This window comes from Lissotriton vulgaris, chromosome 9, assembly GCF_964263255.1.
Source record: "Lissotriton vulgaris chromosome 9, aLisVul1.2, whole genome shotgun sequence".
NCBI lineage: Eukaryota > Metazoa > Chordata > Amphibia > Caudata > Salamandridae > Lissotriton > Lissotriton vulgaris.
In genome coordinates this window covers 1,098,384,310-1,098,404,704 of record NC_141697.1, presented here as the reverse complement: position 1 = coordinate 1,098,404,704, position 20,395 = coordinate 1,098,384,310, and the positions used below count along the sequence as shown (strand labels likewise).

The 20,395-nt window shown below is 39.3% G+C and overlaps 1 protein-coding gene across 7 annotated transcripts in view; it reads left to right on the top strand.

Moving 5' to 3' along the window:
- CADPS (calcium dependent secretion activator) overlaps positions 1–20,395 on the top strand; it is a 1,556,059-nt gene that overhangs the window by 876,439 nt on the left and 659,225 nt on the right. For all 7 annotated transcript variants that reach the window (XM_086939080.1, XM_086939079.1, XM_086939076.1 and 4 more), the window contains exon 11: positions 10,526–10,738. In XM_086939080.1, coding sequence (XP_086795206.1) covers positions 10,526–10,738 — 213 coding nt within the window. The remainder of the gene's footprint in view (positions 1–10,525; positions 10,739–20,395) is intronic.

Sequence of the window (20,395 nt, the reverse complement as noted above, 5' to 3'; positions counted from 1 at the left end):
TCAGAGGTGTTGCTATGGAAATGGGTAAACCCTCCCTTTTGCTTACTCCAAACCAGTTCTGGGGTAGCTCTCCCTTCCCATTGGGTTGAAAGTCTAGCTGATTAGGAAGATAAAAGGAGACAGGCCTAGGTGTTAGCTTCATGTGCCAGTTGCAAGGTAGGCACACTTTGACACTCAGGAATGGGATAGGAAATGCCCAACAAGGCTACCCTGTTCGTAGAAGAAAAATCACCTCTCCACTTCCAAGCCTTTTGTCCACTGTTTGGGAGCAATCCACATCTCACCACAGGTGATCTATTCAACAGTCAGGAGAAACTGATAGAAAGACACATTGGTGTAGGCAAATAAATCATCAATGATGGCCCACATCCTGCCTGTCCTTCCTCTCCATCTGCATGACCATGGTCCCTCCCCCTGCACTTGGTGGTCAACTTGCTGCCCCTGCCCCCCAACCTTTGCTCTATTCTCCATGTTCATGCCCTTCCCTCCTGCCCTCTGTGGTCCATTGTGCTGACATTGCCCATGCCAACCTTCTAGTGGTCAGATTGCTGCCCTTGCTTCCCTTCTGCCTGCCCTCTATTCACAATTTACTTCCCCCTGCCCCATCTACCCAGCCCTTTGTGGAAAGTTCCCCCCCCCCTGCTGACCTGCCCAACGTTGTCTGCTTGCTGCCCCTGCTACTACCCTTCATTCTCTGTGTGCTTGTCCTTACCTCACCCTACATCCATCCTTTGTTTGTTTTGCTGTCCCCACTCAAGCATTAAGAAAAAGAAGGATTAGGCCCATAAGTTGTAACCTAGACGAGGCTCCTTAAATTCTAGACACAAAAACAATGTCTAGGCGCCAAATTCTATATTCACAATTGAACACAAAGGACCAAACATTTCCTTTTAAATGGCCCTTGTGATTTATTTCACTTTTCTTCAGTAATAATCTCAAAATTTATTAGAACATTTCTTCACATGTCTTTTTGTTTTTGTAGTTAGACTGTACATTTCAAAACACATTTTGACATCGGAATCATTATGACCACATATAATGACAAACTAGAAACATAACGTTTTTTACAATTTGACGACAAAATGAAAAATTGACCATTCCTACATTTAAACCGAATGCCACCTGGTGGAAATGTCATTTGGTTGATAATGCAATATGTGCTGTCAGTTTAAGCTACAGAGGGTCCTTGGAGGTCTGCCTGCTGCCTTTGCCCTCTTCTCCTTACCCTTCATTGTCAAAGTCCATGCTGCTGCCTCCTCACTCCAGCCCTGTATGGCTGTTTTGATTTCACTGCCCATCCCCCTGCCCTGCATGGTTAACTTGCTGTCCCTAATAGGCATGGGCAAATTTTGCGAATCTGGTGTTCGTGAATTTTGCGAATTTGCGAACTCGCAATCCGCAAAATCCGTGAATTCTCGCAAATTTGCGGATTTTTTTTTGTGTTCGCAAGGATTTCTGCCAGTTCGCAAGGATTTCTGACAGTTTGGGAGGGTTTTGTAACAGTTCGCAATTGCGAACTTACATGTCGGCTCGCAACGGTCACGATTATGTTGTTTCTACGTCTGGTTCATCATCACAGGTTCCCAGCACCCTCTGTTTCACCCCTGCCACCCTCTGTTTCACCCATGCCACCCTCTGGTACATCAATGCCTTATGCCACCCTCTGGTTCATCATCACTGTAGATTATGGGGGGAAAAAGCAAGCACACCTGCCTGCTTCAACTGACATGAATTAATTTGGGGTTGATTTATTAATGTGTCACTGTTTTAAAATTCCAGTCTGGCATCTGCTTCCTTATCTGTAATTTGCTTTCTGTTGCAGTGCAATTTATTTTCCAGGACCTTTGTGGCCTACTTGTAGCTATTCTATGAGCCTGCTCTGAGGGTCAGAGCAGGGTCATACAATTGTTGCAACTAGCAACTGAACTCTGGAGGGGCCCTTGTCAGGAAGCACTACAGGGAACGGTTACTAATGATGAGTTTGAACTTTTGAACCTGCTTTCACTTTTGCAAAACTCGTTTTTCTGCAGAACAGCATTACAGCAACTGTAATGCCCCACCAAGCTTATATGAGAAAGTTGATTTCTAATCCAAAAGTTATCCAAAGAAAATCAAAAGGCCTCAAATCCAAAAAAGTGCATGCAAATGTCAACCTGAGGAGTTATTCTGATAAAAATCATCATTTTCAGAAGGTCTATGCTGCTTGCTAGTAGATTTCCTGTGCAGAATTGCAATTTTTGTAATTTCGCGAGTGCGAGATTGTTGCTGCCCGCCGCATCTACATGTTGGCAATTGCGAACTTACACCGCAAAGAAAAAAAATCCGCTGCGTGCGAATTTGCGGATTTTTGGTAAATTCGCGAGCGTTCGCGGATTGCGAATTTACCGAAAATCCGCGAGCGTAACGGATTTTCCGCCCATGCTTAGTCCCTAATCACCTCCTCCATGCCCTCTGTTGTCCAACTCCAACTCCAACTCCATGACCCTGCCCTCTCTCTCCTGCCCTCCATTGGTCTGATATACTGTCACTGACCTCCTGCATTCCCACTGTGATTAGCTTGTAGGCCGTGCACATGCCCCCTCCTTCTGCTCTCCGTTGTCTGATTCAATAACACTGCTCTCCTGCTTGGCCTCTGCACATAGCTTGCTTCCCCTACCCTGCTTGTTGCTGCCTTCCAATATCTGTGAGCAAGCCCTGCCCCCTCCCTCTTGCCCACCATGTTTCATTGCGCTGCCACTCCTGTTTGCCCAGCATTGTCAGTGTGCTGCCTCTAACCATGCCCCATCCACCTTGCTATACATTTCTTTAAGTCCATGCCCCTATTCCCCCAACTTTTCCTCCATGGTCTGTTCTCCTGCGCCTGCCCCTCTTGCCTGTTCAGCCTGGTCAGTTTGATGTTCCTGACCATGCCCTCTCGACGCTATCTTCCATGACCTTACTCCCTTTATTCTACCCTTTATGCTCCAAAGTGCTTCCCGCTTCTTCCTTCCATGGTCCATAGTGCTGCCACTGCCTGCCCTGAGTGGTCTGTTGTGCTGCCCCTCTCCTCATCCCCTGCCCTCTGTTTCTGAGTTCAGACACTGCCTCCTCACTTCTATCCTGCATGATCCTTTGTGCATGCCCCTGCCCCTGCCCCTGTCCCCTCCCTCTTGCCCACCATGGACTTTTGTGCTGCCACCCCCCCTTCTACCTCCTGTGCCTGGTCACCTTGCTGCCCCTGCCCCTGTCCCCTTCCCACTTTCCCTCGATTGTCTGTGTGTGTACTTATTCTTTCCCTGCTGCCTTAAATGGTATATTGTGTTTTCACTGGTACTCCGACCTGTCCTACACTTTGTCTTCTTGCTGCTACTGTCCTGTCCACCTCCCTCTTCCCCACCATTGTCCATGTGCAGGCCACTGCACTCAACATCATACCCTCTATTGTCTGTTGTGCTGAAATTGGCTTTCATGCCTGTCAAGTATGTTTTTTTTTTGCTGACACTGCTCCTCCTGTCCGCGCAATGTGGTTAGCTTGCTGTCCCTGTCTCTTACCCCACCCTCCTTTTTCCACATCTGTGCCCTTACCCTCGTCCCATCTGCTCTCCACGGCCCCTGTGCTGCCACTTCCTCTTCAGTCAGCCCTGCATGGTCTGTTGCGCTGCCAATGCCCCTCCTGCCTGCTTTGCATGGTTAGCTTATTGCCCCTGTCACTTTGTGTCGTCCATGGCCTGTTGGCCTTCCCCTGTCCCCTCTCTCCTACCTGCAACCAAGCCTCCTGCCTGTCTTGCATGGTCAGCTTTCTGCTCCTGCCCCCTTCCCTCTGTTGTACATGTGCATGCACCCGTCCCCTCCCTATTCCTCTCCATGGTCATTTGTTTTGCCACTGCCCCTCCCACCTGCCCTGTTTGGTCAGCTTACTGCCCCTCCTTCTACCTTCTTTCATCCAGCTGTGGGCACCTGCCCCATTTCTTCTTGTCCTTCATGGCCCTTTATGCTGCCACTGCCCTTCTACCTGTTCTGTATGGTCGTCTGTGCTGCCACTACCCCTGCCTCCTGCACTGCATGGTCCGCCTGTTGCCCTTCCCAACTCCCTCCTGCCCTCCATTGTCTTAGTCTATGCCACTACCTCATTCCAGCTATGAAAGCATTTTGATGGAATCCAAACTGTAAAACCGAAAGCATTTCCTTTAGAAATCAACAAAATGAGAGGGGTCTTTTTCTCATAGAAATTATGGTTAGTGCTCTAAAAAGTTACAATAGGGGCACATTTTCTGATTTCTCAAATAGTGACAAAGGGCTTTTACAGTAGTTGCTATTTTTATGTTTGTTTTAACCAATTTATCACTACATTATATGTTGCATGAGTTACATAATCACTTTGCACACCTCTGTCATTGGGCTGTACTTGGGCTACATTTGGGTCATGTTGGTGCTACATTTGGGCCCTTTTTTCTCTGACAACCATCTTGGGAGATTTTTTTTAGTATCAAGCTCCCTCATTTGCTGCAGTGTATCCCCTGTAGGAAATGCTTTCAGTTTTGCAGCTATGATTCCATCAAGATGACAATCAGGTATGCCACATATGTAATAAATACAGAATGCTTGCAACTGTGTTGCTCTTTAGAACATGTGATAAAGCTACAGTTGATTACCAGGGAGTTAACTAGAAGGCTGCTGCTAGTGTTGAAAGTGTATGATTCAGTCTGTATGTCATAATGTGTTACTGAAATGAATGAGGAGGAATATTTGAGAACTTATAGAAAATATGTCCTAAGTTTGCTTTCTACAGCACTAGCCATAATTTCTATGACAATTTGAACATCTCTCATTTTGTTCAATTCTAAAGGAAATGTTTTACATTTCACAGCTTTGATTCAATCAAGGGCTTCCAGTCTGCCACACGTTGTCATAAGGCAAAATGTTAGCTCTCTAGTTGTTCATGAGAACACTTCGGGAGGCTAAAGTAAAACACAATTGGTTATAAATGTACTATGGTTTATGCTAATTAAAACATTACACTGAAATCATGCTTAAACTACACTACCTTACACTACTTAAACACCATTACACTACCCTAACCCCCTAAAACACTACCCCTACACAACCTTCCCCCTTCCTGAACCCTACGCTCTAACACTACACTACACAACACCCCAACACTACCCTAAACCCTAAAACACTACACCCTGCACAACCCTCCCCCGACCCCCAGTCCTGTCCCTACACCCAAACACTACTCTGCACAACACCCTGACACTTCCCTAAACCCTAAAACACTACTCTACACTACACTAACACCACAACACTACCCTAAACCCTAAAACACTACCCCAGCACGACCTTGCCCCTTCTCCCAGTCGGGTTTCTACTCTGAAACACAACCCTGCATAACCTCCGACACTTCCCTAATCCCTAACACACTACCCTACACTACACAAACACCATATCACTACTCCCCAACACTACCCTTCACAACCCCCAACACTACCCTAAACTCTAATACACTACACTACACTACTCAAGCACAACCCTACAAACTAAAAGACTACCCCTGCATGACCCAAAAAATTACAATTACCTCTCTCTCCTTTGTGGTTCCTCTCTTCTCTGGCTTCCAGCAATGTCAGATCTGCGCGTCGTTGTTTGGAAACGGAAGCGCTTCCAAACAACGTTGTGGATAGCACATACCATTACAACGCATGAGTTGTAACAACGCTTGCGATGTACCAACTTGCATCCTAATGGTACGCATTGTAACATTGCAAGCGTAGTAACGCTTGTGAAGTAATGATATGCGCACTAGCAGTCGCGCACTAAAGGTAGTTTACTACTGCTGATGTTGGAAGTACATGTTTCACTCAGTATTTCAGACTTTATTCACATATGGCTGAGGAAGATAGTGCAAATTTACAGATAATATGCTGTCATTTTAGATTCTGTAGAACCTTCTAAAACCTCTATGAGAAACCCATGAGAGAAATCGGTTTTCTGTCAAATATGGTTCATCAATGCCCAGCAGGAGTTCAGCATTTTACACAGGGTAAAATCACCATAGAATACACCTCAATTCCTAAAATTAGTTTGGTACTGCCAGCAAATAATTTATAATGGGAATACAATCTAAAATCACACTTTACATGTGCCCATTTTTGTGGCCTACTAAACCTGCGATTCACTACAACGTATTTCAATAGGAACCTTGTTCCCGAACTCTGTAATTGCTGCCACATCATATTGTTTAGGTTTTGACCAATCAAACATGATTGACCAGTCCCCTTTAAATAAGCCAGTCAGAACCCATCTGGACACCAACAGCCCAGCTATTTACACCTTTTGAACTTTAATTTGTCAAAACATACTGAACATATTTACACGAAATCATAGAAAGCAGGATTTCTGGGTTAAGATCTAGCTTTCTGCTTATTTGGGTGTAATTCAGTTCAGCTGTTTTGGCTGTAATACTGTTCTAAATTTTCTATGGAAATTGAATGGGAAAATTGTGTATTGAGATCCCCTTTTTCTAGGCCCCCTCTTGACAGACCATCCTTAAACCTTCCAGGAAGAAGCTGAGGTGGATGATTTTTATTTGTGAACGTTTTATGAAGCTTCACCAAACTGTGCCGTTATTAGCAAAACAAAAAAATCCATTTCCTACGCCACCCACCAATAATGCACAAAGCAGCTTCCAAATGTCTCAATGAGACAGTTGAAAAAGAGTCCACATGAAATGGTGTGTTATTTGTCAACACAATTTGACATTTTCAGATGTCTTTTTGTCCAACCCTCCAAGGTTTGACAAGAGCATCTGGGCACGCCAAACACTGCATGCTTATTGTGTTTTTTTTCCACCCACACGGGGCAGTGGGTCACCCCACTTCAACCATTTGCTAGCTTCACTGCGAGTGATGACATTTTCCGTTTCACATAGACCACATACAAAGTAATTCCTTTAAATTACAGAGACTACTAGAGTAAATGCTGCTTTTTGAGACCCACATTTTTTATTTTTATTTTAGCCAATGTTTGTTTTTTAGATTGAGGACAAAGCAATGTCCCCAAAAATAAACAAAACAAAATAAGCACGGCTGAGTCAAAAAGCTGGCAAACAACTTCAGATCTGTTGGTCGTGCCAATGTTTGTTAATATTTATTATCACCAGCAAACGTATACAAAATATTCCCCTCACTTAGTCCTGCAGAAAAGCACCCTTAAAATAAGGAGTTTGTAGTAAGGAAGAAGATGCTTCGTAGTCCAAGTCGGTTTATTAAGGATAAGTTGTTAAGATGAAAAGTAGAGGCCCACCAGGAGAAGCCTTCTTGCTGCTCAGCCCATACTCCAACTGACACTCTATACATCCAGGCATCCTCATATTCCCTTACATCCACAGCACATTCACACTGGCTGAGAAGCAGGTATAACACATCTCCTTCTCTTTATACAAATGACAAAGAAGCTGTAAAAAGAATAACATTAGAAATAGTGCATGGAAAGGATGACAATAAAACTATTACATGCAACACAGATACATCAGAACAAATGCAAGCAAATAATCATTGTAGCAAAGTACTGATGCAAAAAAATGCAGATAAAAGATGGAAACATTTCATGCATGTGTACAACAAATGATAAAATAAAGTTAATAAAAGGGATCTACACATATAATCTCCCTTTTTAACCAAACCAAGAAAATGCACACCACAAAACACAAACTAAACCCAGACACCAAAAAGCAAGCTGGCTGGCCAGGCCAACAAGGAAGTTGGTATGAAGAATACCAATTGCGAGGCGTGGTAGGGAACCATGCAAACGAGCAAAAAAAACATAGATAATGTGGAAAATTATTCCACACCAAACAAACGGCATAAACGCTGCCCTCCACCGTTACCCGTAGAAAGGGTGGTATGTGTGAAACAACAACTCCACACAAAACATATGGCATGAGCACTGCCCTACACCCAGACCCAAAGTTAGGGTGGTACGTGTGGAAAGACACTCCCCATGTAACATGTAAAAGTGCACCACTCAACACTCAACCAAATCGTAAGAGAAACAGCAATCACTAGAAAAAACACTCACCCATCAAAATCTGGCTTAAACTCAGCCCTTTACCCAAACCCGAAGTTAGAGTGGTACGTGTGGAACGAAGCTCCACACCAAGCATAAAAAAACTCTTAAAGCAAACATCAGCGGGCTAACACAACCCATCACCCTAAACACAGTGAGGGAGAAACAAGACCTCACAAACATTATTTGGCTAAAACCTTGCCCTTCACCCTCACCCCGTAGGTAGGGTGGAACAACCGAAGTAAAAACTTCCTTTAACAACTGCAACAAACCCAAAAGAATCAATAATCATGAGCACAGGACACAACCCTTGCACAATATCATGAAATTTAAAGTAAGAGATTCCGTCTCTGAAATGAAAAAAACAGCACTCTCCTACCTTATCAATTAAAATACAATGTGCAAAACCTCCAAAAGTAGAAAACATCTTAAATGTACTCATCACGCTAAGAAAGGCTCCATGTAAATAAATGGAGAACTACACACAAAATGATTGTAAAAAAACCAGCATGTACACACTGAAAATCGACAACTTTTCCACAATGCAAGGTAGGCAGATTCCCCAGGAAAGTTTATACAAAGATAAGCAGAATTACACTGAGTTGAATTCATGTAATGTCAGAGCCGGCAGAACACCAGGAAAAAGTTAATGTTAATAGTGCTCAATGGAAATGTAGTCAGCTCATCATATTTCACTCACCGGTGTATGCCTCAGCTAATTATCCTCAAGTGCCCCAACAAGAAGGCTCGCTCACCAGCAAAAAGAAAGTGGACAAGGAACGTAAGCAACTCCAAAAAGAAATAGCAGCTCTCATACATTTCCGAGGGTGCAAAAACGGCAAGCCAGTGCAGCCCTCAACTCAAGAAGCACGTTCACCGGTGAGTAATCAGGGGAATCCACTCCAAGAAGGAGGAAAGATGGCTGTATGTAAGCAGCACGCATGCTCAGAGCGTCCGGGGTGGCACCAGGCATGCAGATGTGGCAAAACGTCAATGAACAGTTAGGAACACAAACAAAGCAGATTTTGCCACGCAACACCATAGCAAAGGTAAGGTGTGTGTCACGCGGCCCATTCTAATCACGCGGCTCCATCTCGCGGCCCATTCAAATCTGCCGGTAATAATAACGGCCTTGAACTTCTCACCCTTCCCCATGCGTCATACCTCGCAGTGCAGTCCACATGACAAGAGTCACACGGTGCAGTAAAAGTTGTACCGCCCACGCAACATGCCACAGCAAGGTCCCACAACTGAAAAACGCTAATGAAAGTGGCAAAAACAAAATAGCTCTTGAAATAAACAGTAGACTCCAAATTATGACACAGTAGATCATGCTGAAGACTGTGATAACATTTGCTGCTCACCACATGGATACTTTCCTATTGGCTCATTCAGGTCCCACATCGAAGTGCCTTGGTAAAAGCTCTCCTCCACAGTGACTCTGAGGTTGTGATTGACACAGTCCAATACAGATGGTACCACAGCACAACAACATTCTTCTGGTGTGCTATTGACTTTCCCAGTACACATAATATGACACAGCAGTCAAATTCTCACAACCTGGCTGACAGGGAAACTCATAGATGAACACTGAGGATGACACAAGACCAAAGCACCTGTGAGGATGTAAAAGGTTTCCGCATGCCCTGACTGTTAGGCTGTCCGATGGGTTAGGACACTGGTGTGGCTAGAGGACAAACTGTCTCTAAGTGCACTTCACGTTTCCAAGAGTCCTTAACATTCCTTGTTTGAGTCGTTTTCTCAGCATTGCTTCTCAGCTTTGTTTCATATAAGTTCAGTTCTGTTGAGTTCCATTACATCACCATGCACACCAACATTCCACAGAACATTCACACTGGCTGAGCAGCAGGTATAAAAGACTTACTTGGAATGTACTTTATTTATTAAATGTACTCTTTTGCTCCTGTAACCAATTGAGTTTGCTGCTGCACCATCTGTAAGGCGTTTGTATGTATGTATCCGTAATACCTGTATTGCATGCAACATTTCTATTTTACTTATTTGGGTAGAGTGCTACTTCCAAACTGAGTTGTTTCAGTTTTGTGAGTTAGCAATTAAAATACCAGTTCCGAGTTTGTGTTCAAAGCTACAATTCCGATGTGTTAGCAGTTTAAAAACAGAATCAATCTTAAACAAGTCAAAATTGTTTTCCTGAAAATTGTGCCTTATTGTAAAATATTGTAATTTGATCTTGCAGCTCCATTGAACTTGCTCAGCTCTCACCTTGTCTAGACATTTTCTGCAGATAACAATTCAGTTTAGTGTGTTGCAGTGTGCTGTAGAGTCTAAACTAAGGAATATAAAAGTGAATCACTGATGTCAAGTGAAAAAGATGGGTCTTTCATCACAGCTCTAACATTAAAAACTGCTTGCTTTTTGCTCTTCAAAGCAGGGGATTATACTGTCATAATTCTGAAATTGTAACATGATGTCTTTCTTCTCTTTATTTAATGTTTTCTAGGTTTGGAGGGTGGCAGATCATTCTTTAACGCAGTAAAAGAAGGAGACACTGTGATCTTTGCCAGCGATGATGAACAGGATCGCATTCTTTGGGTCCAGGCAATGTATCGAGCCACTGGCCAATCCCATAAACCTGTTCCTCCTACCCAAGTTCAAAAACTCAATGCAAAAGGAGGAAATGTACCCCAGCTAGATGCCCCAATCTCCCAATTTTGTAAGTAAATTGGTCATGTTAAGAATGAGAAAACCACTTTACCCAATTAACATATACATTCCAAGCACAGACTACTTGGAAAAAACCTATATTGATGCCCATCAAAGATTCCAGTCTTTTCGTATATTTACAAACAACAAATATTCCTGAGCTCTCTATTCATCTGAGGCTAAGGTTTGTCTCAATATGTCACATTTTATAATTGTTGATATGCTTAGTAATTGGTGCTACCTTTTAAATTCTATCATTAATTGGCACCTAGTCCATTTTGCTTCTATTGCTTAGCCTAAAACTTAATTCCACATATTACTGAAAAGTTTAAAAGTTTAATGTACACTTGAAATTCTTTTACTCATAGTACCACGTTGGAGCAATGCAATTGCTTACATTGTAATAATTGGTAAAGGTTGCTGAAAAAGAATAGCCATGTTGACCAATGTGTCAGTATAGGTATAGAAGGCCACATGTATTAACCTTTTTTGTGGTCTCATATGGGCTGATTCACAGAATCGTCCATTTGCAACTGTAAAAAAGTATGTATTAAACCCAAACTGCAAATCGATAATATTACTGAATCGCAATTTTGGTTTGCGACCAAATACTGATTCAGTATTTGGAAGGGGCATCCCTTCCAAATACCGAATCAAAATGGTATGTATTCATGTTCTGCAACCCATCTCCGGTTGCAAAACAATAACTTACCAACTTTAGAATTGCAGTGGTAACGCATTCTCAAATGGGTAGGGGTCCCATGGGGACCCCTTCACCTTTGAGAATGTAAAAAAAAATGTTTGTTTTAGAAGAGGCAGTAGTCCATGGGACCACTACTTTTTTTATAAAAACAAAAAAGAAACAAAAGAAACTGCTTGCATTTTTTTTAAACAAACTGCTGTCTCACATGACGTTGCTCAATTTGCGAACTGCTAGGAATTGCTATTTAAAAATAAATAAAAGTTTCATACATTAGTAATAACGATTTCCAAATTGTGATTTGGTAATAGTTAAAGAAAGTGACCTCCTTTTGCAGGTGGAAAAAGAAAATGGAAACAGATCAGTGCCTTTGTGTGCCTGTGTTGAGTGGGCTACTTGTGTAGAAGTGGTCGCTAAATTTCAAGGTACTTTCCACACATAGTCTGTTGTGAAAATAATGTAACACACTTTCCTTATAAACAGGACAAATGAGTACTGCTGTCTTATATCTTCTCTAGTTGAGATACATAGTTTGCTGTACTTGCTTAAATCGGAAAATATTATATTTAGTCACACATATATTCACACATATTAGGTCATTCTTTCTCTTGTAGAGACAAAGTGTGCATGTGTGTGTGGGTGTGTCTGTGTGCATGTGTGTGCCTCATGTGCACATACATCTGTGTACCGTATATACTTTATTCATTTATACCTGTTTATCAATAAATCTTGATTTAGTTTTAAGGCACACGTGATTTATTGCAAACACTGTAATTCAGTTCCTATTATTGACAATAATTACAGTGTTGGCAATGTAAACTGTGACACATTGGTCAACATGAGTTTCATTTAACAGGTCAAAGACTAAAAATTCAAGTTTACACATGCTTGCGTGCGTGTATGTGTATACACACATACGCACACCCAAAATATAACTGAATGTTGATGTTAGATAGATATAATTGGTATAGCTACCATGAGAACTTTTACAACTGTGAATAAACTTATATAACTGTCATGGAATGCTAGCTAAGCATGTGCTCTGATATTATTCGACAATTGTTTCAATCATTGGTAGGCATAATACATTTTCATAAAGCAAGGCATTGAAAACTGTCTGGGATGACTGTTTTCTTAAAGTGCAATACTTGATTATTAATATACAATTCGCTGTTTGAAATGCTTTCAGGTTTGTATTACAAGGAGGTTTGGGCCACCAGTATATTACCTCATTGTTTTTATATTTTCAAATATTTACTTATTCTGCTTGATATTACTGATCTACACTAACATTAAATCTTTTTTTGTGAATTTACTCTTACAATTTCCTTTGACGCTTCCCAGTCCCTTAACCACTGTGTTTGCTTGCACCCTTCTTCATTGAGCCAACCTGGAAATACTAGAATTGGGGGTGTGCACATGAGACTAATGGTTATGAATTTCACCAACCAGACCTTCATTTAAATATATTACTAAGATGCCTCTCATATTCATTCTTTACATGGACCCAAAGCACGTCCCTTTATTTAAAAATGTGATGCTCATTATCCATCTTAAAATATTATATCTAACTAACCAAAGCCTACTATAAATTCCCAGAGCTCATTCCATCTCCTCAAACATGGCTATTTCTGTTGAATTCTGCCTGTTCCAATAATAGCTCATCTGATTCCTAGTACTAATAATGTAACACAACTAAATCTTACCTTGTGAGTTGAAGCCAACAGCACATCTTTTACTTCTATTAGTGTCAGGACAAACATATTAGACTACAAATAGTAAACCTTTTCTTTGAGCAGCCATATGTTTCTACAAGTAAGCTGTTTTTGAGTTTCTGTTAAGATGTAGTTATACATTTTATGTGTATGTTTGGCTCCTCTGTGTCCACTCCCAAGTCTACTCCTATTTCTGTTAAAAGATCCTGTGCATGGTCCATTATTCCATCTAGTCTCCCAACCCATTTCTTTACATGGACTTTTTCCATGTGATAACTTTAATTTCTCTCCAATAAATTCTCATCTACAGATGTGTACCTCACTTTAGCATTCAACTGTTTCCATTCTGTGCATAGTACTAAGTCTTCAGATGCTTCTTTACATTTTCCTGTTAGAACTAAGAATAGCATGAGGTACACAGTTGACTCCTGCAGATCTAGGTCCTGTTCAGAGTTTGGTAGAGCGGGACCTCTGCCAAAAGGTGACTGATATGAAAGTTGCCTTATGTACTGTACCATTAATATCAATAGAGTACTGTAGAGCAAACAGGACTTTCACACTTTTTTGGCAGATGTACTGCATTTGGCCAGCTCTAAATAAGGCCCCTTGTCTTTCAGTTGCTTCACATATTATTCTGCATGTCGACAACTCAGCACATACACATTCTAACGTTTATTTATCAAAAGCAGATACAACCATTTTGACCTTTTAGTTTACCCGACAACATTTGCATGTCTTCAAATATCACCTTGTTATTAACAGGGTCTAACAGGGTGCACTATACATTGGGTAATAAACCCAGCATTATCCCTCCTCTGTATTTATCAGGTAATGTTTATCTGTATCCGAGGCATGCCATATCCTTACTCACCCCACAAGTGTTGGATTTGTGTTTAGTTTCCATTAAACAGCTTTTCTTATGGCAGTCACATCTATGTTAATGTTTTTCACCCTATATGATCTACAATAGTTCCAATAACTCAATTATATTGTTTTCGCTTCCTTCACTGGTGTTTATTGTTCCCACTTGGTCACTGGCTAAGTAAAGTAATTGTGTTAGCAGTAAGAAAATCGAGTATTGCATTTTATTTTTTTTCCTTGCCTTCAAAAAGGTAAGATATATTGCGCTCACCTGATTTGTAGAAAACAAAATTGCCTTTTAGTCATGTGTTTCCCTTGTTTGTCATGCTGTAGACTAGTTTTAGCGAAATAGGGTCCTTTTAATAAACTACAGAAGTTGAAATTCAATTTAATTTACAAATTGGATGGCTATTAAATTTTAACTTGTGTTCCTATAGACAAAAGAACACCTCCAGTCTTGTTTTATAGCTGTCTGTAAAAGGTTATCTTGAAAGTGAGACTTTTAATAGAATTTGTGACTAGAACACATTTGGTGCTATAATCACCTGGCCTTTTTGAAGTAAGCACTCTAATGTATATTCTTTCGCAAATATGCATGTAAATAAATGTGTGATTGATGGGGTAAGTTTTAAAATAGACAGACAGCTCTAAAAGAAGGATGGAGTGCATTCCTACTGACTTAATTATGTAGAAATAGATCCTGCTATTCATTAATTTGTGTGACTCTACAATCACTTTTATTGGGCTGAAACACTGCTCATCAGTCTGAAAGTTTGACTCCCATTTTTTCTGTTACAGTTCTCTTGCAAAATATCACATGCAAAGAAGCCACTATTATTCGTTATAGAATATGTTAATTTCAAGCCTGCCATGGTGTTGGGCAACCATTGGTAATGTTAAGCTTGATAAAAGTGACAACCTGTTTGTGAGCACCAATTTGTTTGTCATGTCTGTCCTAGTAGTTTTCAAACTAATAAAATAACCCTCCCAGAGATCCGTAAACTCGATAAATGTTTCTAAAATTATTCAATATTTATATAATATATAATTTAGAATGTTTCTTTTTAATATTTCATGTTTCTTGAAAAGGAAGTCCAATATATTAAACACAAGATAAATGTTTGTTCTACCATAAGAAAAAAGATTTGTTAGGATGAGATGAGCTTTTCAGTGTTAAGGGTTTTAAACTGTTTTTGATTTAATTTCTTTGCCTGAACCCTAGTACTTTAGTTGCTAGGTTAGGGCTCCTGTCTGCTTTCCTGAGCCTTGTTGCTAGTCTTTATGTTATTCTGGTTTGTTCCTTCTTACCCTGCTAACTTCTAGCTGGACTCAAGGGTAAGTGCTTCCCTGTAGCTAGCACAGCTCAGATAATCAGACTAGATTATCTGACATTTGCAATGTGCTTTTTTCTCTCAAATCTGTCTCATGTTTAGATTCATAGTTCAATTCTTCATGTTATTTTTTCAAAATTTAGGTTCAAAATGTTCAATTCCATACTGAAACTAGGATGCATGTGATGTTTGCATAATTGCCTTCTCTCCCTGGCTTTCACATTGGCATTGATAGACACTCTTCAGTAAAGTCAATCATTAACATGCCCTTTTTCGTTTAAAGATATAACTATAAGCATCTCAATAACAGTTTAAATGATAAGCCCACTCCATAAAATTCACATCTTTTTGACAACATAATACCTGAAATCAAACCATTTTGCACTGTGGCAATCTGTTGTTTTGTTGTCATGTTCTTGTTTACTTTTTCTAATTCAAGTATGGTGTATTGTTTCAAAGGTTTGCCTCCCCCTTTGAAGCTTTACAGATGTGTAACAGTAGAGATAGTGGTGTGGCAAAATAAATGTGCTCTTATAAGATCAAATGCATGGATTAAAATACAGATATCAAACCCTTACATGATCATAGAGAACCCATGGGCAGGTTTCAAGTGTTGTAAAATTGAAATATAATCACTAAGTAGATCAAGGGAGTTTTTGATAATTATCTGCTTGTAATTTAGGGTTACTGTCATGTAAATAGTATGAAACATACGTTACACAATATCTATTTCCATCTTTTTGTGTGTAGCAAGGTCCTTATTTAGTACAGGCATATGCATTTCTCTAGGAATAGGTTTGACAGCTATTAGTAATTATCAAAATTCCCAAAAACATTTTACATAAAAGAAATGTTTCTAGTATACAAAAATAAAAGCTTAGCTAATTGTTTCCTATGAGACCACTTTTTTCTAGAAATGCAAACAACAATGTTGTTTACATTATAATTTGAATTGCCTTTCTTGGTTTAATCACGAAAATAATAACTGTTATGGTGATGTTAAAATATATATTACTATAAGCTGTAGTGGTTGTTTTCTTTACTTAAGAGATTTGAAAATAGTGGTCACGAGAGCTGGCAAATATGTATCTGGAGTATTCTGAATGTCATATGAGAAGGAGTAGGTGGTACATCTCTCCTGACCATGAAACAATACTCCTTTGTTTCTTCATTATTATTTTACTTACTTTTTCCCATTTTTATTTGCATAAGTGTACCCTTGGATAGCAGGCATAATTTCTTCGCCACATTATGCAGATATCTAGATTTTGGGGGAAGGGAGAAAGTTTAACTAGGATTTGGACTAAAACTGCTGTAGTAACCCATCGCCAAATTTCAGAATACACTGATTATCAAAAATAATGAATTAATTCTGGTCTAACAGCATTACATACATTTGCTTTATGAAGCATTGCTATCCTCATATTTGTCAGAAGAATAATGTTTTTTCTAAGTATTCTAAGTATATATATCATGAGAACATTGCTATGCCTTCTTGTATGTGAGTTTGCAGATGCTATTTTTCAGGAATGCAGTTTAAGGATATGACTTTCACTTTTGCATAATCTGCATGAACTCAGATTTGCCTTAAATCACCTTTCTGTACACAAGAAGCATGTGGCATTGAATTTGTGTACAGTTTATAAACTCCTTTAAAACATTCATGAAATATTTTTACGTTTGAGAACCAGAATTTTGTTTATGGAGTGCAAGCAGTAATATTCCATAAGTTCATATCTTACAAAATGTTTTGAAACATGAAACATGTTTAATTATAATTCCTGCATTCCTACCAAGGAGATAGGATATATTTGTGTATAATTAGGTACATTAAAATAAAATAAATGACTTCAGTTCATGATTTGTTGGTTTTAAAATTAGACAAAATAATTTAGTATTGTGTTATTTTAGACCCACATTTGTATTCCAAAATGAAACATATAGATTTCTTTATCAATGGTTGATAACGGTAACAAAAGTACCTTTTCAAATTACATTAGAAATAGCAGCACACTCATAAAAGCCTATTACCTACAGACCCATCATCAATTACAAATTGTGATCATTTTTATATTTAATAGAAAAATAATAATATTTTTAGAACTAAGGTTTCCTAAATCATACTCTGTACCACTGGGCCCAGTAATATGTCCCTTATTATAAATTCCATACACAAAATAGCCAATCGGGATCACTTCTCCTGATGATATGCGAGAAAATAGGCACTATGAAGGGGGGATGTAATGATAATCCTTGTGAACTGCTGTTCACAATAATCAAAGTGAGTGTAGAAGACAGATAGTCCTCATTACTGCCTACCATTTATAAGAGCCACTCGGATGTCCTAAATCTTGTCCACTAGTAACCTTCTCTGCAATTAGGCTCAGTCAGCCTTTACAGATATTGGTTAATGAAGATAGTCACAAAGGATGTCAAACTGTTACATCAGGGGATATGTAAGAATTAGATTTCCACTAAATGTATCAGTACTTTAACTATAATTAATTCAGTGCAAATTATGTAACCACTCCACAACCCCTTCCTCAGAAACAAAACATAGAAATGACATGATTGTAAGTGTCTCACAAAAGTGATATGCAGACCACTGAACAAAGTTGAGCCTAACATTTTAATTTGTTTTGAACCAACATAGTAAATTAATATACTTTGAAGTAATACATGCACTTTAATATCAGCAAATCCTCATAGCCAATTCTTAACTTTCTATATGTTGATTATTATAATTATTGTCATTGTTTATTACTTCCCAAATAAGATTTTCATTCTTTTGGTATCAACTAGATACCACAGACAAACATTTCCTGTTACAGCAAGTCAGTAAGAATTCCCTATAGTATTTTGAAGATTTTAATTGCATTTTTAAACATAAGCAAATGCCTGCATCAGCAAATCATTGATTTAAATGCCTGTTTAAGAATTTTCACAAACAAACACATGTCAATAAATTAATGCATTTGGAATTCACGTAAATAACTGGTTTAACTTGTAGTGTGTTGGAGAACAGACATCTTTTGCATCCAATAATGAGGCCAAATGTCACAACTATAAATTCCTTTCATTTCTATAAACAACACACCACTAACATTTCTGGTTGATAAAATCAATAGGGAGGAAGGACAATAGCAGTTTTTCAGTGACATTGGATTGTGTAAGCTTGATCTTTATATCTGTTGTTTAAAAAAGTTACAGAAGTTGGGCACATATTATCAGCAAAACATATACAAAGAGTGTCAAAGAAAACAATAAAATATGCAAGTAATTAATAGAAATTAAAGCTGAATTATGTTCCAAGCCCTCTGATTCGTCCTATGTTTGGTCTCAGTTAAGTCGCTAAAATTAATTGTCATACATTCATCCAACTTTTCATTATTTCTAAGCAGCATTACCTAAAGTCCTTGGAGATTTAAAAATTAGTTATTTTACACTGTGAAAATGTAAGCCTTCACTGAGTGAAAAATGAAGTGAGTGGAACACATTCCATAGCACCAATCATACCACAATGTATCCTCCCATAACCAAATCATTTAGATGATGGTATGTAAAGCACATACCCAATGCATCAAAACACACATTACCAATAAAGGTTCTGTCAAAAGAGCTCATTTTCAATCATATTAATAAACATGTGATTTCTTTCAGTGTTAAAATAGTGAGAGCATGTAATCAATGTTGACTGGACTTGCATTACTTATTCTCCGATTGTGTTTTTTGATTGAGTTTGGATGCCCCAAGAGTCCAAATATTAACATTTGTAGATTAACTCATTTCTTTACTACTTATAATTTTAGGTGGCAGATACTGTTTTAGGGGCTAATAGTAGGAAGGAATTTTACTATTGCAAATGTGTGACAAAATTCCTATTTCCACTTTACAACACCCATGGTAAGAGTCAGAAAAATGTTTCTGACTCATAAAATGAGCTTTGTGACCCATACCATATTGCAGTTTGAAAGAGGTGTAATTTGCCTCTGGAGTCCTAAACGTATATCTTGCAGTCCCCAAACTTTGACCAAAATACCAGTTTTTAGCACTTCACAGTAGTGAGGCAGAACAGTCAAGTCTTACTAAGGGGAGGCACTGTGGGCTATAGACTCAGAAATCAGTAACGCAAATAGCTGTTCACCAGCATTTTGTTTCTGGACTGATGCTGCTGGGTTTTTGACCCTGGCACTGGGATAGTGCTAACTATGACCTAACACATGTGCTGTGACCTCAAACGTTTGATACATTTGGCTAACTCCTAATTGGTATCGTTAGGTTTTCTATAAAGCCATGGAATCTGGGGCAGAGATACATACACCCATGGCATTAGAAGTAAAATGTCACCTATGAACTACAGCACTTATTGGGCTATCCACTAGTGTCACAAAGAAAAACATGGCTTCATGCCTACCATTGAAGCCTGGCTGCTCTATTTTAAAACTGCAGTATGAACTGTTAAAACAACTTTTTGGGACAGGTAACCCCTCCTTTTAAAAATATTTGTAAGTTCCCATTATATCAACAGCAGCTCCCTGTCACCCTCAGGCAGGTTTTAGTGCCTACCTGCAATCCCCAGTTCCCACAGCATCCTGGCAAGTTACAGAGCACTTCTAGTCGGAAGTGGTCCAAAGATATCCATGGGAATCCTCTCCATCAGAGTCTCCAGTAAGTCCACTCTCTACTGTCTTACTAAGGAGTAGAGAGGCCATTGCCCCATATCTACCCTTCTTGATGTTCTTAATTGCCTCCCTCATTCTGTAAATAAGTAATTCCACAATGGGTAAAACATATTTTTGTATCCAATTCGACATTTCAACATGTGTAAACTTACTATTCATTTGAGTATTTCCTCTTACAGAGTTTACGAGGAAAACATAGTCGAATTTAAGTGAGGGAAACTCTTTAAGATGAGGGTAAAATCTGACATTCTTATTTTTAGCAACTCTGATACCACAGGGTATCCCTCTTACTGAGAAAGAGGAGGAAAATGTGGAATGCAGACCTAAAATGTGCTATTCTACGACCGCAGCTTGAAGTCTTTGGGTGATTTTACGTCC